At 41.2% G+C, this 25,791-nt stretch overlaps 1 protein-coding gene across 1 annotated transcript in view; it reads right to left on the bottom strand.

Moving 5' to 3' along the window:
* Positions 1–23,346, bottom strand: part of plcl2 (phospholipase C like 2) — a 259,438-nt gene extending 236,092 nt beyond the window's left edge. The window contains exon 1 of the mRNA XM_080209629.1: positions 22,639–23,346. Within this exon, the coding sequence (XP_080065755.1) occupies positions 22,639–22,866 (228 nt within the window). The 5' untranslated portion in view covers positions 22,867–23,346. The remainder of the gene's footprint in view (positions 1–22,638) is intronic.
* Between the last annotated feature and the right edge of the window lie 2,445 nt (positions 23,347–25,791).

Genomic DNA, 25,791 nt, shown 5'->3' with positions numbered 1-25,791 from the left:
TGTTCCTGCACTGTAGGGTTCTATGTTCTATGTTATCCTTTGTGACCTCCTCTGACATGATATATCACATAATCAGTCTCCAACACCTCTCTGCATTGTTCGGTTTAGTACAATTTCCTTGCCTGGGTGCATGTTTACCTATCATTACAAGAACAGCTCAATTTCCTGCCTCACAGGGTTATCTCTGGAGTCATCCAATGATGTATCCTTAAACCCCCAATCCCCAACCAACAACCTGCTGCTGATAGGCAACAATATTCAAAAGCATGGAGTCAGCTTCCACATGTAAGCTGTCAACACCCAATGCTACCTCTCATCTCTTGCAACTCTCTTGAACACTGCACTGCATCAATGTTATCAGACAGCTCATTCGACATCCAGTCTGGACAAGCCACAATTTTCTCCAGTTAAACAATGAGCTTCATTGTCAACAGACCTCGTACCTTAACCAGTGATACTATTCTCCTCCTCAGCCGTCTCCAGTTGAACAAAACAGTTTGTCACTTTGATATTCTATTCAACCCCCAACTCAGCTTCTAACTCCCACAAACTCTCCATCACAAAGACGAGCTACCCCTACCACTAGTAGATAGGAAGAAATGTTGCCCCTTGGTAGAGGGTTCAATAATGATGGGGTATGAAAGTAAGGAGCAGGAGATTTAGAGATGATTTGAGGAAAAGCTTTCTCCCCCAGAGATTAAAGGGAATCTGGAACTCTCTGTCTGAATGGGTGGTAGAGGGGGAACACTCCCAACATTTAAGAAGTATTTACATGAGTACTTGAAAGGCATAGCAGAACAGGCTATGGATCAATTGTTGCAAAATGGGATGAGAATAGATAGATGGTTGATAGCACAGACACAATGGGCAGAAGGGCCTCTTTCTATGCTGTAAAACTCTATGAATAATGGAGGGCATCACTTAAGTTCCCAGTCCCTCTGCAAGAAACTCTCAGAATTTTTGAAATGGAGAAATATTCAATCACTCTGTATTTTAATGACCCTCTGTGTGCAACACTCTCAGATATTAAAAGAATTGTAGAAACACTCATTTGTGAAAATATGTGAAGAAATTAATTTAATGCTGCCTCAAAGTGCTAAACTTGGTAAAATTAAGAATAACAGCACATTCAATGATACTTAACATACTTGATTTCACACAGTCAAGTTCTGTAACACCTTATTACTTTAATGAAATTAAATATTAACCATTTGGCATGAACATATTTCAATTTTAGTTCAAAGAATGTTCTTGTATTTGAAGAGATCCTGACCATATATCTGTATCATCACTCAGACCTCCTTCTCCAAAACAACCAACTCATCCTGCTGCTGAAACTCTGATGCCTTCCCTTGGATCACTGAAACTTGACTATTCTCGTCTTATTCTTTCACAGGGTGTGGACATCACTGGTTAGGTGAACATTTATTGCCCACTCCTAATTGTCCTCAAGAAGGTGGTAGTGAACTGCCTTCTTGAATTGCTACAGTTCCTGAAGTGCAGGTACACCCACACTACTGACAGGGAGGGAGTTTAGGATTTTGACCTAGAACAGTGAAGGCACAATGATATATTTCCAAGTCAGGTGGTGTGTGGCTTGGAAAGGAACTTGCAGGTGGTGGTTTTCCCATGTGACTGCTGCTTTCGCCCTTCCAGGTGATAAGAGGTCACGGGTATTTTGTAGGTGACCTCAACGAACATATTTGCATAGTATATACATCTGTAATTGAACCTTTCTTTGTTTCCACTGGTAACATTGTAAGAGGAAAAGCAGAATGAGCAAAGCGTTTGACCATTGGGAATGCTTTCCTTCCTTGGTTACTTAACAGTGCAGATGTTTGTTAAGTAAACATTTACATGCAAAGTATATTTACCTGTGTTATTTAAGTATGAGGCACTTAACTATTAAAATTAATGGATGTCATTAAAACAGTGTTAACAATATGAACTATGCTGTTCTGAAGAAGTCATGTTAGATTCTAAATGTTAACTCTGCTAGACTTGGTGAGTATAGTAGTTTCAATTTATGTTTATTTTCAGATTTTCAGCATCCACTGTACCTTGCTTTTATAAAGTTTAAAACCCTCCCCTTCTTACCCAAGAGAGTTAATTGATTGGGGTGCCAAACCAGACGAGCGAAGTTGACACCCCATTCAGTAGATGCTTAAAGTGGTATTGTGATCCCACCAACACGATGAGGCTCCTGCCAAAGTCAGGGGAAGCATCTCGGCTACCTAAAGAAGTAGCCCAGTTAAAATAGCAGCAGGCAGGCAGGAATGAAGCTAGTTGATATTGCAAGGTTGTTTGAAACGTAATCATGTATCCCTGAACTTAGGGCTCGATCTTACTATCAAATTGTGACTGTTTTTGGGCGCAGTAAATTGGTAAAGTCAGGCGTGAGGTGAGTAGCATGATCCGCGCCTGCCTCCGCTCCGGTTCCCCTCTACCAAGGCCCAAAAACGGCCATGATCGGGACCACACCTGAAACGGACATGCATTTAAATTGACTTAATGAGCTGCACACCCAACCTTATCGGCACTTCCCCCTTGACCACTATGTTTGCCCATCCAGATTCGGCGTGAAACAGACATGCCCTGCAAAAGTCCGATTCGGGCGCTCCAGCTGGTGAGGAGGCAAGTGTTGAGCATCCGACGGCTCTCTGCTTGAGATCGCTGCCACTCTGCTGGAGATCAGTGAGGGGAAGGGGAGGAGGGGGCTGCGACCTGTCGGTTTGGTGGGTGGGTGTGGGAATAAAGGGAGTCAGTGATGTTGTGGGGATGCGGCAATATCTCTGGAGGCCAGGGAGAGGTTTTATCCAGCCCAGGAGCGATGTGGAAAGGAAGCGCATGCCATCATTTTTTTTCTGCACATGCAGTTGGAAGCGCCGATCAGACCTGCAGCATTTCGGGCATCTTAAACCCTGTCCACAAGCTTCTGCAGTGCAATTCGGCATCACTGATATTTTTTCAGGCAGAGTGCAGGTCTAAAATTCGGATCTGAAACACTCCCAATTTCAAGTGTGCCGAGCACTTCGAATCAAAATGGTAAAATAGGGCACTGTGGAGGCTGTAAGTTTAGATGGTACAATGTCATTAGATCAGTGTTTAAAATCATGTAGAACCTGGATGTTACACTCTTGATGCATTGTATATTCTCCTGTGCTAGTGAGCACATTGCATTAAGTCAGCTGCGCTACTCTGGATCTGCTTGACTCAGACATGTGCTGGGAAATCCAAGAAGCTTTAATTTTCATTTTTACTCCACAGAATGCGTGATTTTTAAAAAAAATAGATTCCCTGTTCAGAAGCCAATCTAATTGACAGGTTTGACTCCCTGGATGGAGAACACAGGAAAAGCATGCTACAGCCCAGCAGCAGGTAGGTTTCACACTAGTTGGCGTAGAAATCGTGAAGGGGGACTGGTGGGTACAGTGTATTTTGGAGTTTTGGGTAATTCCTGAGAGTCAAACATGAGATGTGGGTTTTGGTGATCACTGCAAGTTGGCATTTCTAATCTTGTGGAGTGGTTAACAGTTTTAATGTTACGTCTGTGAATCTGGAGATGTGCAATTCCTCCTGACACTACAAGGGAAGCATAATCATTCTCCTCATGCTGACTGACATAGATACCAATAAGTGGCTACTTCATAATGCTACACACTGGAACATCTGCCATACAGACCAGGAGTCACAGAACTCGACATCCCACTGATTTCAAAACAGACAAGGGAATGGCATTTTAGTGGTTGTAACGAAACCATTAAGTTCACAAAACCATAAATTTCCTTCATTTGTCAGCTATGGCTCAGTTGGTCAGTAGGTTGTGGGTTCAAATTCCACTGCAGGACTTAATGCAAAAATCTATACCGACACTCTAGTACAATGCTGCACAGTCAGAAGTGTCCCCTTTCTAACGGCACACCTGCCCTCTCAGGTTAGATGTGAAAGATTCCATAGTACTGTTTGAAGAAACTGAACTGGACTGGCCATATAAATACTATAGCTCCAAGAGCAGGTCTGCACCAGGAATCCGGGTTCAATTCCAGCCTAGGATCACTGTCTGTGTGGAGTTTACACATTCTCCCTGTGTCTGTGTGGATTTCCTCCGAGAGCTCCAGTTTCCTCCCACAGTCCAAAGATGTGTGGGTTAGATTGATTGGCCATGCTAAATTGACCTTAGTGGCTAAGGATTAGCAAAGTAAACAGAACATAGAGCATAGAACACTACAGCACAAACAGGGCAAGCCAGTTCTGGATCCACAAGGCAACAGCCCCTTGGATCCCACGCCCTCTCACTTTCTCAAGAAGTCTTGCATGGGGGACCTTATCAAACACCTTGCTGAAGTCCTTATAAACCACATCCACCGCTCTTCCTTCTTCAATGTGTTCAGTCACATTTTCAAAGAACTCAACTAGGCTCGTAAGGCACGACCTGCCCTTGACAAAGCCGCGCTGACTACTTTTGATCATACTAAACTTCTCTAAATGTTCATAAATACTGTCCCTCAGTATCCTCTCCATCAATTTACCAACCACTGAGGTCAGACTCACCGGTCGGTAATTTCCTGGGCTAACCCTGTTCCCTTTCTTGAAAATAGGAACCACGTCCACAATCCTCCAATCCTCCGGAACCTTTCCCATCTCCATCGATAATGCAATCTCTTCCCTCACCTCCCACAGTAACCTGAGATAATTCCGTCTGGTCCCGGCAACTTATATATGGGGTTTAGGGGGAATAGTGCCTAGGTGGGATTGTGGTTGGTGCAGACTCGAGGGGCCAAATGGCCTTCTTGTGCACTGTAGAGATTCTATGATTCTTTGAAATGAGAAATCCTGCATCGAGTAACTCATCTCCTGACTCCCCGAAGCCTGTCAACCTACAAAGCACAAGTCAGGGGTATGGTGGAATACTCTCCAGTTGCCTGGATGAGTGCAGCACCAAAAACAATCAAGAACCTCAATACCATTCAACTAGAAGCAGCCCACTTAATTAGCACCCCAATCCACAAATATTCACTCCCTCCACCACCAATGCACAGGGGCAGCAGTGTATACCATCTACAAGATGCACAGTGGGTACCTCAGTGGCATCGTGGTTAGCAGTGATACCTCATTACGACAGGGACCTGGGTTCAATTCCTGACTCGGGTCACTGTCTGTACAGAGGGTGCACATTTTCCCCATATCTGCGTGGGTTTCCTACAGGTGCTCCGGTTTTCTACCACAGTCTGAAAGACATGCTGGTTAGGTGCACTGGCCATGCTAAATTCTCCCTCAGTGTACCAAACAGGAACTGGAGTGTGGCGACTAACGGATTTTCACAGTAAGTTTATTGCAGTGTTAATGTAAGCCTAATTGTGACACTAATAAATAAACTAAACTTAAGTACTGCAGAAATTCATCAAGGTTCCTTCAACAGCACCTTCCAGACCCATGTTTGCTATCACTTACATGAACAAGGGCAGCAGACAGATGGGAACACCACCACTTGCAAGTTCCCCTCCAAACCATTCTCCATCCTGACTTGGAAATATATCGCCGCTTCTTCACTGTCACTGAGTCAAAATCCTGGAAGTCCCTTCCTAATAGCACTATGAATGTACCTACATCATATGTAATCCTGCAGTTTAATAAGGCAGTTCATCACCACTTTCTCAAAAGCAAATAAGTATGGGCAATAAATGTTTGCCTAATCAGCAACGCCCATACCCCTCAAATGAATTTAAAAAAAAATGACCCAGGGAGTTATCTCTGTATACTGGGCCAATATTTTTCCTCAATCAACATCACAAATAACTGATTATCTGGCCACTATTACTTTGTTTATGGGACTCACTGCATGCAAATTGTCTGTCACATTTCTTACTTTACAACAGTGACTACATTTCAGAAATATATAATTGGCTGTAAGTGCTTTGCGATGCCCTGCAGTCTTGAAAGGCACTGTGTAAGTGCAAGTCTTTTTTTTCTTTCTCTTATGAGTAACAAGGGAAGCCCGTACTTATGTCAATACATATGCAAAATTTTAAATACATTTTGCTAGTATTGTATACTACTACAGATAATACGATAAATGTACTCATCATCATAATGGTGAAAATGCAGAATTTATTTTAACATGTTTAAATATTCAGTGTGTTGTGGTCAACAAGGCTGTAGTGTTTGTAAAAGATGACACACATATGTAAATATTGTCATAATTTAAGTTCATCTATAAAATGTCAAGTAGTGAGAACCATAACAGCAGGTCTTTAATCAACTACTCTCAAATTAACGATTAGCAATGGCAAATGCTACACAAATAACACTAGTCTGGCAGTACACCAAGATTTTACAGCTGTTAATTCAATCAACAGTCAAACCCTTCTAAGGTAACTCAGTATGGCAATCAATAAATGGCTTGTTACTCTCGCCTTCACAATCTACTGCTTCTACTGTTATGGAAAATAAACATAAACCATGCAAAAAATACAATAGGATTTCTTCTTGATCATTACTGGACTGCCCAATCTGGACTTCAATGTAAATTTCGCAAAAGAAATTAATCTTTTCACTGTCTAGTCACACAAATATTTCAATTGAGCAGATTAAAAAGTTGGAACTCAAGCAATCATTTCATATTGTTTAAGTTACAGAGTAAGTATTATGCATACAGTGTAATTTCAAAAATAAAACAAATTACTGGAAAAACTCAGCAGGACTGGCAGCATTTGTGGAGACAGAAACAAGAGGTAATGTTTCTAGTCCATGTGATTCTTCTTCGGAGCTGTGTTGCAAAAGCGTAATTTTGAATTTCTCAGTTCTCCATGTGGAGATTAAGCACTTCCCTTGATGCACAAAGTGGCCTCCTGCAACTCTTGGGCAGTGCTTTCAACTTGTTACCCAAAAGTAATATCAATGTGGATTGGTTGCCTGATAAAAAAAAAGCCTGAATGCAATTTCCATTAATTTCACTAGAGTTAAAAATAAGTTGCTTTTTATAACAGGCAGACGATAATGTAAGATAAGTTTTATGCCCTGGTGCCAAATCAAGAATCTTTCTGCTACATACGCATGCCCTCCAAGTTTATATCCAAATTCAAAAGCTGCTGCAGGTACACTGCAATATTTTACACCAGTAGTGACTAAACATAGGATACAGTGTCCAGTGTTTAGTCTCTAAAGCAGGTAGTCAAGAATTCAAGGTCCACTGCAGGAACCAGAACTGTGGAAGTTTACAGCACAGCATGAGCCATTTGGTTCTTTGTGTCTATTGCAACTCATTTGTTTAGCACTTCAAAGCTAATCCCACTGCTAGAGGCAGATTAAAACACAGGCATACAGGGTCAATTCCCAGATGCCCCAACTAAATAGAACACCACACCTATAAAACTCACCAAAATGCAAAGAAACTGCAACAACTAATTCTATTTCATGTCAACGTGGCATATTGCGATATGATTTACCATTAATGCAATGTGCAAACATTCTATCGACCTATTTCTGCGCATTGCAATGCAAATGGATGGAGTTCACTAGGGGTTGTGGAGCAAAGCCGAATATTTTTGATATCCAGAGTCCCAGGAATTCTTAATTCAGCTCAGTCCATTGTCCTATTCTCTTTACAGCCACGTTTCTTCCTCCACTTCAAATAGTCAGCCTATTTACATTTACAAGGTGCAGTAGTTTCTGCCTCAATCATTTTCCAGCAGCAAGGCATTCCGTGCGCCAAAATCAAAGTGCAAAGAAATTTCTCCTAATGTCTTCCTTCATTCCCTTAGTGATTATGTTAAATTATTGACCTATCACTTACTCCCCAGAGTAAATAGGGAAGTGCCATCAAAACTTTTCACAATTTTAAAATCTTCATTACATTTCAACTCAATTTTCTCTACTCCGATGAAAATTGGCTCAGTTTCTCAAGTCTCTCATATAGTTTCCCATTCCTGGCCTCACCTTGGTGCAGAAATACAGTTTGCCCACTGTTTCTTTAACATTCTTTTTGTCCTGGGTCACCCAAAACAGCACAGAGTATTCTTAGTTATGGCCTAACCATACTTAAAACCATATGGCTTTATATAACTGGTTAAGCATGTAACCAATGCTAACAATTCAGTGCAATACAGTAGGAATATCATAGGTACCATCTTTTGTATGAAACATTGAACTGAACCCTCATCTGCATGCTGACAAGGTTGTAAATGATCCCATTAAAAGAACAGCAGGATAGTTCTCCCAGTGTACTGGTCAACATTTGATCCTCATACAAAACTACCAAACAGATTAAGTGGTCATTTCTGAGTCTTCTCTATGCTCAAACTAGCTGTGTATTTGCCTATGTAACAGCAATAACAGTATTTCAAAAGTAATGCCTCAGCTTTGAAGTTCTTGAGTCATCAGTAAGACAGGAAATGTCCTATTTACTTCAACAAGGCGTTTGATAAGGTCCCCCATGCAAGACTTCGAAGAAGTGAGAGGGCATGGGATCCAAGGGGCTGTTGCCTTGTGGATCCAGAACTGGCTTGTCTGCAGAAAGCAGAGAGTGGTTGTGGATGGGTCTTTATCTGCATGGAGGTCAGTCACCAGTGGAGTGCCCCAGGGATCTGTTCTAGGACCCTTGCTGTTTGTCATTTTCATAAATGACCTGGATGAGGAAGTGGAGGGATGGGTTGGTAAGTTTGCTGATGACACGAAGGTTGGTGGTGTTGTGGATAGTCTGGAGGATGTCAGAAGTTGCACTGAGACATAGACAGGATGCAAGACTGGGCGGAGAAGTGGCACATGGACTTCAACGCAGATAAATGTGTAGAGGTCCATTTTGGCAGGTCCAATGGGATGAAGGAGTATAATATCAAGGGCAGGACTCTTAGCAGTGTAGAGGATCAGAAGGACCTTGGGATCCAGGACCATAGGACTCTTAAATCAGCCTTACAGGTGGAGGATGCGGTCAAGGTGGTGTATGGTGTACTAGCCTACATCAATCGAGGGATTGAGTTTAGGAGTCAGGAGATAATGCTGCAACTTTATAGGACCCTTGTCAGAACCCACTTGGAGTATTGTGCGCAGTTGTGGTCGCCTCACTACAAGAAGGATGTGAAGCTATTGAAAGGGTGCACAGGAGATTTACAAGGATGTTGCCTGGATTGGGAGGCATGCCTTATGAGGATCGGCTGAGGGAGCTCGGTCTTTTCTCCCTGGAGAGACGAAGGACGAGAGGCGACCTGATAGAGGTTTATAAGATGTTGAGAGGTATAGGTAGGGTGGATTTTCGGAGGCGATTTCCCAGGGCTGAAATGGTCGCTACGAGAGGCCACAGGTTTAAGGTGCTGGGGAGTAGGTACAGAGGAAATGTCAGGGGTAAATTTTTCACTCAGAGGGTGGTGAGTGAGTGGAATCGGCTGCTGTCAGTGGTGGTAGAGGCGAACTCGTTGGGGTCTTTTAAGAGACTTCTGGATGAGTACATGAGGTTTAATGGGATTGAGGGATATAGATAGGCCTAGTAGGTAGGAATACGATTGGTGCAACCTGTGGGCCGAAGGGCCTGTTTGTGCTGTAGTGTTTTATGTTCTATAAATCTTGTATAAATACAAGATTGCCTTCTTTCTTTACCTTATGTCTAGTCAGTGGACTGAGTCGTGGAACACTTGCTAGACTTGGGTTGCTGAACATATTTTCAGCTGCAGGGAGGTATGCTGACCACTGAAAAGTTTTTCTGTAAGCACTCAGACCTCTCCTGTTAAAGCTATACATAATGAAAACTGCATTCAAAGACATGTATCTGAAAAACTGTCTGAATTTTTATATAATTAGCCTTTGTGTGAAACATATTAACTGAATTATCTGTCCTACAAAAAGTTTGAAAAATCAACATATTGCTCAGGTTTAAGTACAAAGGAACCACAACCAAGCTGCTACCTTGTTTGCTGCAGAGGGAAAGGAAAATATTTTTTGAAAACTATTTTATTTTGTCTTCAGTTACTGAAATATACTTCCACTTTTTTGGAACAATTTCTTCAAACTCAGATATACATCCATCCTTTGGTTGCAGTCAAGTTTAAGGCTGAAAATCCAAACCAAGACTGCACAAAATACTTACTGGATACCCTTTGGAACCTAAATAAGAATCAAGATACTTTTTCACAGTCACTATTACTGCCGTTTGCTGCACACAGGCAAAGCAGGCAGTAAACTGAAAGCTGGCTTGCTAACCCTAACATACTTCCTTTGGCTGTGACACGCTACACAAAGCACTGAACAGGTAATACTCATGCAAAAGAGAAGTTGCTACACAGTACAACCACATCCTCTTCAAGAAAGCCAGAACTGGATTATGCAACCAATGCAGGACTGCATGCAGGTTTTTGATAGACTTCTTCGATTAATTGATTTCACCATTTTCACTTTATTTATTTAAAAACATTCTAAAGCTTTTGTACTATTTTGTTGCTTCCAATCATACAAATTAATCAATAGCAATTAAACTTTCGAAAGTAAAATGATGCACATTTTCTTTTAGAAAAGCAAATATGCAGCTCAGTTTAGAAACTATAGTCGGTTGTAATACTAAGCTCATACTTTCAAGTGGAAGGCCACTCCACTACTTTCCTGTCCAGTTTAAAGGCACTGATAACAATCAGTTATTGCTGCAGAACTCATCTGCAAATCAAGTTCTGAACAGGAAACTGAAGAAACACTCGAGGGAACTGACGATTTTAGCAGCAAAAAACTGAACAAACCTTTCAATAACACAATACACTGTTTACAACAAAACGTATATATTACAAACACTAGAAGAAAAAAAATTAAGGGCGAAGAAATTTGCATTTACATAGCATCTTATCACATCATTGTGACGTAACACATCATATGCAATGCCTTATCTAGTAAAGTGTAGTATTTGTTACATAGCCAATTCTTGTCTTGTTTCGTCCCTTTGAGGCCCTCCTGAAGAAGGTTTTGAACTCACACGTATAGGGAAAGGTTCAAAGCACGTTGAGCACCAATCCATTTTTCATAACATGCAGACAATCCCGATACTGAAGCAGTTCAATAATACAATACCACAAAGGTAGAGTAATGGATACCTCTAATTGCAAGGCATGGGGCAGGCCTCCACAGCACAGGGTTTGATCATATAAATAACCAAATGAAGCCATGAACAGCTTACTCTCGAATGCAAATGACTATTTTTAACATTTTAGATATATGTGGTTGGTCCTGAACATGTCAGAGGTCTACAAAGTAATGGGAAAACATTTAGTGACTTCCAGGTTAAGAAACAAAAGAGGACTCAGCAACTCCCTCCAGAAATACACTTAATGAAGAAGGTCTGCTAGTTAGTGACTTCCAATCATTCTTTGCAATCAATTTCCAGGCGACAACCCAGCAAAATTTACATCTCCAGCGTACATCTGGAGGAGTGGCTTCACTCATGTGAAATTGCGTATTTCATTAATTCTCAGACAAGACTGTCCATTACACAACAGAAAGTGGGAACAGATCCCCAACTTCCAAGCTCTTGTCAATTATGAGAAGGAAGACCCATAGATTCTGTAGAGCAAGGAGTTGGTGAAAAGGGAATGGATGAAGCAGCATCATCTGCACCATGAGTTTCAATGTTACATCTTTCTCATACGACCATGTCATTTGCCACTATGCTAGGACCTGCAAATTCCATTGGCCATACTTTACAGTTTGTGTAGGCACTAGGGTTGACATTACAATTGGAAAAGTTATTATCTGCACGTGTAGAATCATGTCCTTGTAACACAATTGAACCCACAGCACGTTACATGAATTCTGGTTGTCAATTTGCCACAGTACGGAACCCCTTCAAAATACTCAGGACTTCAATAACTATTTGTAAAACAATAAATTGATTCATTCCCAAAGGCATCAGAACTTTCAGGATACATTTTGTGAGACAGAACTTTTGATAAAGACCCAAGCTTGAAAGGAGTGTACGATGACAAATTCAACGGAAGCCAGCCTAACAATCTCTTAATTTTCCAACGGTTAACATTAACTGCTATAAAAAACATGAATGACACAAAGTGATCATACTGACTCTCATTCCCAATTCTCTGAAACTGAGGCTCTGATTTAAAGCTTCATTTATTTAACATCAATTTGATGATGGATTGAAAGTTTCATTTTGCATTAATATTTGTTTTGATGGTTCATCTTTTCAAAGACAAAACTGCTCACTTACTCAAAAGCATACAAATGCATACATTTTTAAAGTTAGAAAAATCATGAGCTGAACTTTATCAGCCTGATGGAGATAGGTTGTGAGCAAGAGAGCTAGTAAACTGGCAGCAGAAGGCATTGAGAGGGAGCTGGACATCTTCATGCCATCACGACATATTACCAGCACTCAGAGCCTCAGTGGCACAGCAACGTGCAGGGTGGCCAAGTCTGGCAATTGTTGCCCCATATGGAGACTGCCAAACAGGTTCAGCAGGGAGGTGGGGGAATGTGGATGGGGTAGGGGGAGGGTGAGGAGGAACAGCAATTGGGGGGCCTCCTTCATGGCTTGCTATGGACCACCAAGGGACTCCTTGACAACAACGGTCACCCTCACGGTTACAGCACCACTGCTGGGTGATACATTACATGATCATCAGGGCCAGCCTGTCTGGTTCCAGCATCCTCTGCCTATCTTCTCTGAGGGTGCCTCAACATGAAGGCTGTCTCTCCTTTATCCTCCAACCTTAGCAGCGGCCACATCAATGATGTCTCTGACAAGGGCCCTCCAATTGGCAGAGTAACTTTAGGAGGCAGGTTGCCATCCTTCATTGGACAGCGTGATGCAATAGTGGTGGCCTTTTAATGGCCACCATGATAAAATGCTATCCCATGGTTCTGCTACTAGCCCACTTGGGGTCAGGTACTGACTTTGGTTCTGGCAGCTGGACATGTTCGCTTTCAGGAAAATCAACCCTGTATTTTTTTGCAACCGAAAGATAAACTTAATATCAACTTCACTACAACTTCTGACATAATAAAACTGCTTTTAGAATTTCCTTTGTACAGAATTGGGATTAACAAGTGAGCTTATGGTGGCAACATGCAGAAGTTATAGTAAAAAGGAAACAGCGTATTCTTCCTATTGCACAAGCTTGCTAAAGTTTCTAACGGATCAGCTACAGAAATGCTATTAACATTTAGTTACATTGTCTAGGACTGTGTAGTAATCTTGGTGTGATGTTTAAAATTATTCAATTTAAAATTAATTAATTCAATATGGAGGTGGGGAGGGTCATGGAGCAGCTATAAAGGAGGGCACCGCTCGTGGGACCCAACGGGAAAATGCTGTAGGGCCAAGAGGTTCAGGTCCTGAATTAGCACATTTAATCACTCAGCATGTGGTAGCTCTGCTAAAGTTGCTGCCTGTGGTATGATACAGCAGAGGAGAAACTAGGGCTCCCCTCCCAGTGCTTTCTGCCACCAGTTTACTAGTCCATCTCCATAGGGGTGGTAAAATCCAACCCAGTGTGTTTATTTTTCCAGTAGCTATTTCTGCTACTCTACATCCTGGAGTCCAGCCAACCTTTACACATTTGGCTGCATCCAATACTGTTAACAGTGCCGACATTTGTGGACAGAGAGAGCAATCACCTGTAAAGACTCTCACATACCGTATGTACATTCCATATAAGTTCTGTGCAATGCACCGTAATTTGTAATGAACCACCAAAAATTTGTTAGCAAAGATTAATCTGTCACTATGAATCTGCAAAGTAACCAATGAGTTATTTGAAGCTGGTATTGTAGGAGTGACTTTTTCTTGGCAGGAAAGTAGATCTTTTTCATGGTCCTACAGCATGACCTTCTTGGTCACAATAGTGACCCATGATTAAAATCTTTCCTAATCTTTAAAACAGGCTATTGATGTTTTCTTTGTCATGGATAACATAACTCTAATACTCATGGAGCAGTTTCAGAACCCTTCCAAGTATGTGTCAAGTTGGGCGGGTGGTAGTACTCTTGCCTAAGTCAGAAGGCTGTGGATCCAAGCTTCACTCCAAGAGTTAACCTATAGGTTGTTAGTTCAGTGCAGAATAAAGGGAATGCTGTGTTTCAGATGAAGCAATAGTGTCTTTCTGGGTGAAGGTAAACGATCCAATATTAGTACTCCAAGAAGAATAAACACACTTTTCCGGCGAGCAATCATTTCATAATCAGTATGTCAGGCAACTGATTATTCAGCCAGCCATTTGCCTCTTTACTCGTAATTGGTGTGCACAAATATTCGCCACTAAACAACACTGAAGTGTCGTCAAAGTCATCAATTGTCTGTGAAATGCTCTGGGATATGCTGAAATGTAAGCTTTTATTTCCTCAAGAACATAAATAAAATAACAACAAACATCGATCAAGTATCAAAGAAAACAAAGGTGTTAAAGAAACAAAAGAATGGACGAGAGCAAAATTTGTCCACTAAGCTTTTCAGGCAATTACTCTGTTTGGGAATGATAATCATTGTTACTTTTTGATAGGGGTCAAAATATCTTTTCTTTGCTGAGAGTGCTCCTTGAGATTTTCTCAAGGATTTTTTTTCATTCACTAAACCCTTTATTAGGTAATACAATTACGTGGTAACATTATCTTCTGTATTTGTGCTAATATTTTTAAGGTTTCCTTCTTTAGAAATAAGGTAGCACAATACCAAATACTACAAGAATATAAAATTAAATCTTCTAACTTGTAAGATGTTTTGCTAATTTTTTATAACTAAATCTTCCATACTTCAAAATGGAAATTCAACTTGGTGCAACGTAACTTATTGGGAAGAAGTCTTACACCTGCAGCATTTTTCAAAAAATAATTGCAAGCAATTAGCACTCTCCAGCATCTTTGGTTTTGTTCTGTCAATTTCAAGTTTATGTCCCCTCAATACTTCTGCTTAAAGTAAGTACTGTAAGAAGTCTCACAACACCAAGTTAAACTCCAACAGATTTATTTGGTAGCAAACACCACTAGCTTTCGGGGCTTTGCCCCTTCATCAGGTGAGTGGGGAGTTCTGATCACAAACAGGGCATATATGTCCACATCATAAAATAAGTAATGACAGACACATCAAGGGTTACCACTGACCAGAAACTGAACTGGACTAGCCCATATAAATATTATTTCTACCAGGCGAATGAAAGGCTAGGAACCGTGCAGTGAATAACTCACATCCTGACTCTCTGCCACACCTCCCAAGATCCTCCCAAGCTTGCCCACCATGTACACGACACCAGTCAGGAATATAATGGAATGTTCTCCAGCTCCAGCAACTCAAAAAGCTTGATACAATCTAGGACAAAGCAATCTACTTAATTGCTATCCCTTTACAAACATTACTAAGTTTTCTTAGGCAGCACCTTCCAAACCCATGACCACTGCCATTTAATAAGACAAGAACAGCGGATACCTGAGAACAGCAACACGTGGAGGTTCCCTTCCAAGTCGCTCACCAACCTGACTTGGAAATACATCACCATTGTTCCCTCACTGTCACTGGGTCTAAATCCTGGAATTCCCTCCCTAACAGCTCTGTGGGTGTACCTACACCACTGGGACTGCAGCAGGTCAAGAAGGCAGCTCACCAACACCTTCCAAAGGGCAATTAGAGATAGGCAATAAATGCTGGCCTAGCCAGCAATGTCTACACTCCGTAAATGAATAAAAAATACTGATTTCCAAAGGACTTACAAAAAAAAAACCACAAATTAATTCTGCAGCAACAGCTAACCATCAGGTAACGAATGGTTTAATTCACATTTCAATGATTTTTTTCCAAGCTGACGCACTTCCTCAGATGATCACTTGTGCTTTAGTGAATAGATTAGAACCTCTCAGCACAAAAGCACCTGAGTTACATTAAAAACACATACCATTTTATACAGGTAATTAACTCACTAACGGTACCCAGAAATGCCATACATTTTAGAACAGACATTGAAACTCTGTACACAAATACAGAAACAGAGGAATTATCTTTAGTAAATTTCCCCAGCCTTAAGGACCAGAAGAAGCCATAATCCAGTTACTACACTTAGGTTTATCAAAAATAACTTTGAATTCAACAATAATGTTTACCTTTAAATCAAAGGCACAGCTATGAATAAATCATGCGCTCAAGGTCAGTATCTGAGGAGCTGCGAATGATTTTGAGCCAATATAACATATCATTCATTTTTAAAAGTGGTTAAAACCTAGAAGATTCAGTAGTCTGGAGCAGAGTGAAGTCACAAACAACCCAACTTCCTCACACGCCTCACCTCCACAAACAGAAGACGACCCAACTCTCCCTCGCGGTCCTTCTCGCTCTTTGTCTTCGCCACAGTCTCTATCTTACTTGCAATCTCTCGCTTCCCCACAATGCTTATAGTCTCTCTTTTCCTAGACAATCTCTTGTACCCTCATTCACCCCTGCATTCTCTCTTGCCCTTGACCCCCCCACCCACACCCCCCCTCCCCTCATCATCCTCCCAGCTGAACCTTGCATTCTCTCGCTCCCTCATTAATCTTTGTTGTCTATCTCCACCTCGCAGTTTCTTTCCCTGTTGCCATTCCAATGCGCAGGCTTTTGTGTTGCCAATTTCCCATTGCTTCTCCATTCACAGATTGTATCTCTTCCACAATTGCTGGTGATAGGCTCAGTTGTGAAATGTAGTTGAGTGCAAGATTAAATTGGTAGCTAAAGTAGCGCAAACCATTTTCTTTTATTGTGAGCACACTCTTCTTTTTGATGTGTACATGTTTCCTGCCTGCCATAATGGAAGTTTGGTAAATCAGTTCGTGTCCAAAAGTCTGACATTGAGTGATTGAATTTACGCATTATACTAGTTACAGAACTCTTTGCAATATATCCCAGATCCCTTAACTTAATATATTTGGCATGCATCTCTGTTTGTTATTCAATACTGTAAACAACTTTAAAAATGCCAAAGTTCTATTTTACTATTAGCTGGGCAACAAACCGGGCAAGTGGTCGAGTATCGGTGGGGGAGCATTTTGCAGACAGCAATAACTTGGTTAAATTCAAGATTGTATTGGAAAAGGACAAATATGGGCCAGGAATCAAAGTTCTAAACTGAAGGAAGGCTGACTTTAATCAGATCAGATATGAGTTGGCCAGAGTGGACTGGGAACAGACACTTTTAGGTTAATTTCTGACAGAACAATGGGATGCATTCAAGGAAATAGGGAGAGTACAGGATCAACATTTTCCAATAAGGGTGGAACCAACAAATCCAATGAACCCTGGATATCATGGGATATATAGCATTGGATAAAGAGAAAAAGGGAGGCAGACATCGAGGGATCAAAACAGCAGAAGCCCGAGAGGAGTGTAGAATGTGCAAGAGGGAACTTAAAAAGGAAATTAGGAGAGCAATGAAAAGGGATATGAAAGGATACTGGCAGGTAGAATAGAGGAAAATCATCAAATTGTTTACAAGAATATCAAGGATAAAAGGACAACTAGGGAAAGAATAAAGCCCACTGAGGGCCACCATGATAATTTGCATGTGGAGCAGGACCACGTAGGTAAGATTCCAAATGAATACTGTGTGTCAGTGTTCATTAGTGAGAGAGACAATGTGGATGTAGAAATCAGGGAGGAAAACTGTCATACAATTTTAAAAATTAACATAAAGAGGAGATTCTGAGTTGTTTGGTAGGCTTAAAGTAGATAAACCTCCAGGACCGGATGAAATGTATCACAGGTTGTTGCGTGTGGCAAGGGAGGGAATAGCAGGAGCACTAGAAATAATTTTCAATTTCTTTCTGGTCACAGGAGAGGTGCCAGAGCACTGGAGGACAGCCAATATAGTACCATTATTCAAGAAGAGAAGAAGGGATAAACCAGGAAACTACAGGCCTGTCAACCTAACCTCAGTGGTGGGAAAGCAATTCTGAGACAGAGTTAATCTACATTTGGAGAGGTAGGGATTAATCAAGAACAATCAATGTGGTTTTGTTAAGGGGAGGTCATATCTGACCAACTTGATTGAACAAGTGAGCAGGTGTGTAGGTGAGGGCAACGTATTTGCTGTATTCCACTTGAATTTCAGCAAGGCTTTTGATAAGGTCCCACACAGGAGACTGGAAGTGAAAGAAAGAAACCATGGGATCCAAAGAATTTTGGCAAATTGGATCCAGAATTGGCTGAACGGCAGGAAGCAGAGGATGATAGCTGAGGGACAATGTGCAGACTGGAAGTCTGTGTCCCGTTGGGGTCCTTTAGTGATCAATTTTGAGGCCCTTGCTGTTTATGGTTTACATAAATGACTGAAACTTGAACGTAGGAAGGTTGATCAATAAGTTCATGGGGTGGTAACTAGTGAGGGGATAGCCGTAGATTACAGGAGGATATAGATGGGCTGATCAGATGTGCTGATCAGTGGCAAACAGAATTCAATCCTAAATGTGAGGTGATGCACGTGGGCAGGACAGATAATACAAAAGAATATATGATGAATGACAGTTTCCTGGGAAGCACTAAGGAACAGAAGGACCTATATACACTGTACACTGGTCCCTTGAGGTAGCAAGACAGTTCGATAAAGTAGTTAAGGCGGCATATGTTATGCTTGCTTTTATTAGCTGAGACACAGAGTTCAATAGCAGGGAAATTATGCTGCAACTATATGAAGCATTGGTTAGACCACAGCTAGAGTATTGTGTGCAATTCTGGAATATATTGTAGGAAGGGTGTGATAGCACTGGAAAGAGCGTAGGGAAGATTTATTAAGATGTTGCCTAGACTAGAGAGTTTTAGTTAGGAAGACAGATTGGATTGACTGGGGTTGTTTTCCTTGGAGCAGAGGACACCGAAGGGGAGACACGATTGAGATGCACAAAATTATGAGGGGATAGATAAACAGGAAGAAACTTTCCTCTGTGGTGGAGGGATCAGTGACGAGAAGGCAAAGATTTAAAGTAAGGGGCAAGAGGTTTAAAGGGGATATGAAGAAAAACTTTTTCACACAAAGGGTGATGATAGTCTGGAACCCACTGCCTGAATAGGGTGTTGGAGGTAAAGTCCCTCATAACATCAAATAAGTTTTTAGATGTGCACTTGCACTGCCAAGACACACAAGGTTATGGGCCAAGTGCTGGAAAATGAAGTTAGAATAGGTGGGTGGTTTGTCTTTGGCCAGTGAAGATGCAATGGGCTGAAGTACCCTTTTCAGTGCTGTAAACCTCTATGTCTCTTGTAATATCATTAAACAGACAAAACACACTTCAGTAGAAAGCATTTTGGTTTCCAAAATGTTTTAGGTATATAGGCATGAACTTTATTACAATTTCCAGTTTCAAAATTATTAAAATAAATATAGTCACCAATACACGCTGGATTTCACAATTACTTACTCTTTCCCTAAAATATAATAATAGATTTGGAGCCTTTGAGTGGTCCAGCAGCTCAATAGTATATATTATCATTGCTGAATGTTCTATTTATTAAACTGAAATGTTGACCTAAACATTTCAGAATGGCAGTGTATGATTAATAATAGAACAATGTTATCTCATAGCTTTCATACGTAGTAAGTTTATTCATTCCAGCAAAATAGATCCTGTGCCATGAGGTCTCGCAGAATGACCCACTTTCATGTCTAAAATGTATATGGAATTCTTCTGTCATATTTTTCATTTCTTTGCTACCAAGAAATAAACTTAATTCATTTTTGACATCAACTGTTACAGAATATAAAATAGAATCACTTACTGTTTATGGGTGCAAGTTATGCAACTCTGAATTTAAATGGCAACTGAGTACACGACCTCACAAAATAATGGTTGTGCCAGGAACTCAGTCAAACCAACTGAAGTGATCCAGTGCAGCTTTTATTTTTTAGACCTATTATTTTGATCTATGTGCAATGCACAATAACATTGATACACTGTGGTCATACTTCACATGGATGGAAAATTAACTTTGACCTTACATTGCTTTGTGTTTCCCATCCAAATTTTTTGGGTGGTTAGTCTCTGCCTGTAATTTTCACATCCTGCTGTCCAAAACTGCATCCATTATGAAAAATAAGAATTTCAATAAGTGCTACATACAACACAACATATTGACTAGGCAATCATGCTATATGCAGGATTTAAAAATCTGAGAGTTATTCCCACTAAGCAATCATACATTGCTTTTGCCACATTTTTAGGAAGCAGATAATAGCCCAATCAATTTGGTAGTTCTGGAGGTGACCTTCAGCCAAATCTAAAAATAACCATTTCGATAGCAATTATTAATCTATGATCATTCAAAGATTACTGCTCAAAATCTGACAGCAATCACACTATGTTAGAGAAAGAGCAATATTACAAAAATTGTCTGAAAGCTTAAAAACAGTTTTCTATAACAGAAACAAAATAAAATATCATTGCTGATGATTCGAGAAAGCACCAGTTTTATCAACTGATTCTTCATGATCAGTACTCCTACAGTGGAATACTAAAAGGCCAAAAGGCACATACAAATTCTACAGTATCTCAGATGTTGTTTATTAAGCTTTCACAAAGATAAAGTGCAGCTGCAGTCTTCAACCTGATAGTTGAAACATTATCCAACTTGTACAGTCATATCATAAATTTGGGATTTGTTTTTGCTGCACTTACTTCTCCTTGGCCTCAGACACATTACAATTCACATGCCATTTGTACAACTACAGGCTTGAATATCTTAACCAATTACAACCTCATCCATTCAATGATTGTTACTGTGATCATTGCTCATGTCCATGTCTGAATGAGCTGAAGTAGCTTAAGGAACTACTAATGTATCAAAGATCTCATTTGCACTGGTAAGCAAGTCACTTAAATTCAAGGGGAATTAACATTTTTATTTCACTTGTTGCCACAAGTTGTTTGCTCAGCCTTTAGGTAAAGCCAAAGAAAATTAGTATGTCATATTAGTGATTTTAGGTGCAAGATTTTTTTTCTCTCTTAAAATGCTGCTAGAAACCCCAACAGCCGCACCAGATAATAATAGCATCTTGCAATCTAACAATTTTCTCACTGTGAACTCTTTCCTCTCTTGCCTTGCAGCAACTTCTGTGAATCATAACTCAGTACCAACAATTCCTTTGTCTTACAGGACTTGGAATTAATAGGTTTAGTGTAAAAAGATCAGTCCATTTAACATCAGACGAATGACAAAGCATGATGAGAGAACATATTTCATCGCCAATACATGCAGATTGCATTGTTCACTGACGTACAGTTCACGTGCTGGCTTTTTACAAACTTCCTTTAATGTCTGTGCAAGTATGCAGCTTTTTCTAAAGTGTTGGAGAACCACATGACTACAAGCTCTGAGATTTAATGCGTTTTGTTTTCATTCTGAACTTGGCAAATTAATTAGTACATCAAAATTGTATAGCACGTATATCAGCACAGATACATACGTTTCATGTACTGATATAGTAACAACGACCAAGTATTGGGGGAAGTAGGAGAGACTTTCCCACATGGAATATGAGCTAAAAATGAATTTAAAATAATTCAATCTGTACAACCTTCAGGAACCCCACTTCATGATCATTCACAGAACATTGACAGAGACTTCCAAATTACATTACTTCAAACAATGTTCAAAGTTGGTTGCTGGTGGGAAGAGAGCAAAGAAACAGAACTAGGATATATGGAAATTGTAAAACGCTACTAAATAAACTGTATTATGATCTTTATCTTTTCTTAATAGCACCGCCATACATTTCTGCTGCAAAGGTAAATATCAATGCCACAGAGTTTTATACTATTTTAAAATAATTAGTTATTGCAATGTTTTATTTACTTTAACTTGATTTTACATATCAGGCCTACTGCAGCTTTACCAAAAACATTCAAATACAAATCTCAAAATTATTAAAAGAATAAATATTTCAAAGCAATCATTACTGCAAAAATATACAATTTAGCTACTCCAAACCTGATCATATAGCATTAAGCTATAAGCAAATCACTTATTATTACTATAAGAAATATTAAAATTACTTGTCAAATTCAATTATCATAACCATGACAAGCACATAATAGCAAATATACCCAACTCAAATGTCAAATCCCCTACAACAGTCCAGAATTCAATACACATATCTGCAGGGTAAATATGAAACCTTTAACGTTGCTTGAAAAAGAAATCACTCACTAAACCGAGTAATTTCATCTGATAAGCAACGAGTACAAAAGGATAGGATTAGGGATGATCCTGACGTGCTGTTTATCGTTGTTTTTATATTATTTGTACGTATTCAATGTTCACAAGTATTTGAAAGCAAAACTTTTAGAATGATACATTTTTCAGACAGCTTTCGATTTGTTTTAGCAGAGGTTACTTTTTGATCTGTTAAGTTTGCCTCGTATATTTTCTTCAAAAATCCTGTAATTGCACCTGTAAATTATAGTAGAGTTCATGTAAATATACGACGGCGGGCGGGGGTGGGGAGGAAATGACTGCCGACCAAAAGGCATGAGGCATGTCCCTCCAATGGGTTTGGATTCTTCTTGCAGTTTGTCAAGCAGTTTTCAACCCTTATTTCTCATGGAAACATGCCCCTGTCTAAAGACTGGGAGGGATGGGAAGGATGGTGTCGGGGGGTGGATAAAAATTGAGCAATTCCCAGCATTTGTGGTCGGATTTTCCCATCTTACCTTGATGATGCTGCTCCTGCGAGGGATGCCAGGTTTTCCATCTTGGGATGATGCTGGTGAAGGTGTGACTGTCCCTGCTCCGGGAGCTCCGGCTGCAGCCGCCGGCTCCTCTCCCACACAGTCCCCGTTCGAGACGGCTTCAACTCCCTCCTTTTTGGTCGAGGAGGGCGAAGCAGAACATGAAGGCACCAGAGACGGGACACCACGTTCCGCCTTTCCTTCCGCCATAGCTTTTTCTCTTTTTTTGGGGGGGGGGTTACAAATAAAAATTAAGCAACTTACAAACAAAAAGAAACCATCCCCCAAAAAATACAAAACAGGAGGAGACTTTTAACTCTTTTAAATTAAAAAGCAGTCCAGAGTGTCCGCAGTGTGCATGGTATCAATCATTCCTTAAAAATTGCAACAAAAAAAACAAGATCCGAAATACGTGTTGCAAAGCTCCCGCTATAATAGTAAGTGACAGTCCCTCCTGCATGGGAAGGAACTGCTGCCACCAACCGAAACCCCCTTTCCTCGGCTCGCAACACCAGAAAACAACATGTATCAAAAAGCCGCAACATTTACATCTCAGCGCCTCTGATGGTATCTCCGCCAATCCATGGCAGGGATGTGTCCGAGTGGCAGCTGCAGGAAGGGGAGCCTAATCCGGCCGCCAAGACAGGGCGCTGACAGCTGGGCTCCCCGGTTTCCCGGGTGATAGGCTGGTGCTGCCTTCCTGCTGATTGACAGCCCCGGGGCTGCTATCCCTGTGTGCTCGGGCGGGGAGGGAGGGAGGGCGGAGGCACTGCCCCCCCCCCCTGTCAATCACTCCCGCATCGCCGCCAGCGCCTGTCAACAAGGAAACACCTGATGGGGTCCGCCCCCCAGCCCCGCCCCGCCCCCTCCAGCGTCACCCTCCCATTGGATACACCCGCAGGCGAAGGCTCAAACCCATTGGCCGGCGCCTCACAATCGCCCACCTCCCATTGGTCCCCTGGTCCCGCCGCCCGTTCATTGGCTCGCCCGCCCATCTCAGAGGAGGCTCTAATTGGGCGCTCGCTGGTTCCCATTCAACGCTGAGGTACCATTGGGCGCTGGTGGAGGAACTGAGCGTTTTCAAACTCAAATAGGCGAAGTACCATTGAGCAATTCACGCTCAAAGCAGATATCCGGTGACTGCAGTTCTGCCACACTAACTTGCAATTAAAGTTTCAATGTAATGAGGGGGATCAAGTTGTTCCACTCAGTTAAATATCTTGCATGCAATTTCAGTAATCGACTCTCACCAATTTTTACAGATGCACTACAGAAAGCATTGTTTCTGGATGCTTTCTATGGTGCATACAGCTTGGTGTGGTTCCTGCTCTGACCAAAACTGCAAGAAACTACAAAGGGGTGTGTCTGTCATGCAAACCAGCCTCTCAACCATTGATCTCTGTGGTGGGTAAGTTGTTGGAAGGTATTTTGAAAGACAGGATCTACAGGCATTTAGAGATGCAGTGACTGATTAGGGATAGTCAGCATATCTTTGTGAGTGGAAAACCATCTCTCACAAATTTGAGTTTTTTGAAGGGGTAACAAAGAAGGTAAATGAAGGGTGATCTTATAGAGGTCTATAAAATAATGAGGGGCATAGATCAACTAGAAAGTCAGTATATTTTCCCAAAGGTAGGGAGTCGAAAACTAGAGGGCATAGGTTTAAGGTGAGAAGGGAGAGATAAAGTGTCCAGAGGGGCAATTTTTTCATACAAGGTGGTTAGTGCCTGGAACAAGTTGTCAGAGGTGGTAAGGCAGGTACAATTTTGCCTTTTAAAAAGCGTTTAGACGTTTACATGGTAAGATGGGTATTGAGGGATATGGGCCAAATGCAGCAATTGGGACTGGCTTAGGGGTTTAAAAAAAAGGCGGCATGGACAAGTTGAGCTGAAGGACCTTTTTCCGTGCTGTAAGCCTCAATGACTCTTATGACTCAGCCAACATTTCTTGTTGCCTCGAAAAAGCAGCCAGCATAATCAAGCACCCCACACACCCTGGATATACTTTGTTCCACCTTCTTCCGTTGGGAAGTAGATACAGAAGTCTGAGAACATATGCCAACCAATTCAAGAATGGCTTCTTCCCTACTGCTGTCAGGCCTTTGTGTGGACCTACCATATATTAAGATACAAGCAAAATACTGTGGATGCTGGAATCTGAAAGAAAAGTAGAAAATGCTGGAAAATCTCACCAGGTCTGACAGCATCTGTGGGGAGTGAATGTTCCGAGCCTAGATGACCCTTCGTTAAAGCTGAGCCACATGAACAACAGCACCATTTGGCCATGATTAAGTGTCAAGTCAAGCCCAAGATGAGGTGCAATGCTTCACCTTGTCAGCTTGGATCTTGCTCCTCACATTTGTAGGGACCATGAATTGCATTCAATTGGAATTTGAATTTGGTTTTTGAAGCAAGAAAGGAATGGTTTTGGGTTTTCCCAGTCCACGCTGAACTTTGGCTTTGCAACTTTAGAAATGCAATTAAAAAAATTAAATTACATGTATCTCTAGAGGCGAAGATCAAGTGTCAGATCAAACCCAAGGTCAGATGCAATGCCTTAGTATGCTTTTAGATCTTGTACATCTCCATTGTGGCGACAAGGAATTGGATTCATAAACTCTTGACAGCATGGAAAAAGGCCCTTCGGCCCATTGTGTCACCAAGCACCTATCTATTCTAAACCCATTTTCCAGCACTTGGTCCATAGCCTTGTATGTTACAGCATTTCAAGAGCTCATCTAAAAATTTCTTAAATGTTGTGAGGGTTTCTGTTTCTATCACCTTTTTAGGTAGTGAGTTCCTGATTCCCACCACCCTCTGGATGAAAGGGAGTTTTCCTCACAACTCCTATGAACCTCCTGCTTAAATCTATGCCCATCATAATTTTATATGCCTCAATCAGATCCTCAGCCTTCTCCGTTCCAAGGAAAACAACCCCAGCCTAAGCAGTCTCTCTTGATAGCTGAAATGCTCCAGTCCAAGTAACATCCCATTGGAAACCCACACAGACATGGGGAGAATGTGCAAAATCCACACAGACAGTGACCTAAGCCAGGAATCAAACCCAGGTCCTTGGCGCTGTAAAGCTGCAGTGCTAACTACTGTGCCACCATGCCACCCTTCCTTCCTTTTGACC

The sequence above is a fragment of the Carcharhinus amblyrhynchos genome, chromosome 2, assembly GCF_965287045.1.
Source record: "Carcharhinus amblyrhynchos chromosome 2, sCarAmb.v2.hapA, whole genome shotgun sequence".
Lineage (NCBI taxonomy): Eukaryota > Metazoa > Chordata > Chondrichthyes > Carcharhiniformes > Carcharhinidae > Carcharhinus > Carcharhinus amblyrhynchos.
The sequence above is the reverse complement of the archived record's forward strand: the minus strand, read 5'-3'. Positions and strand labels throughout refer to the sequence as shown.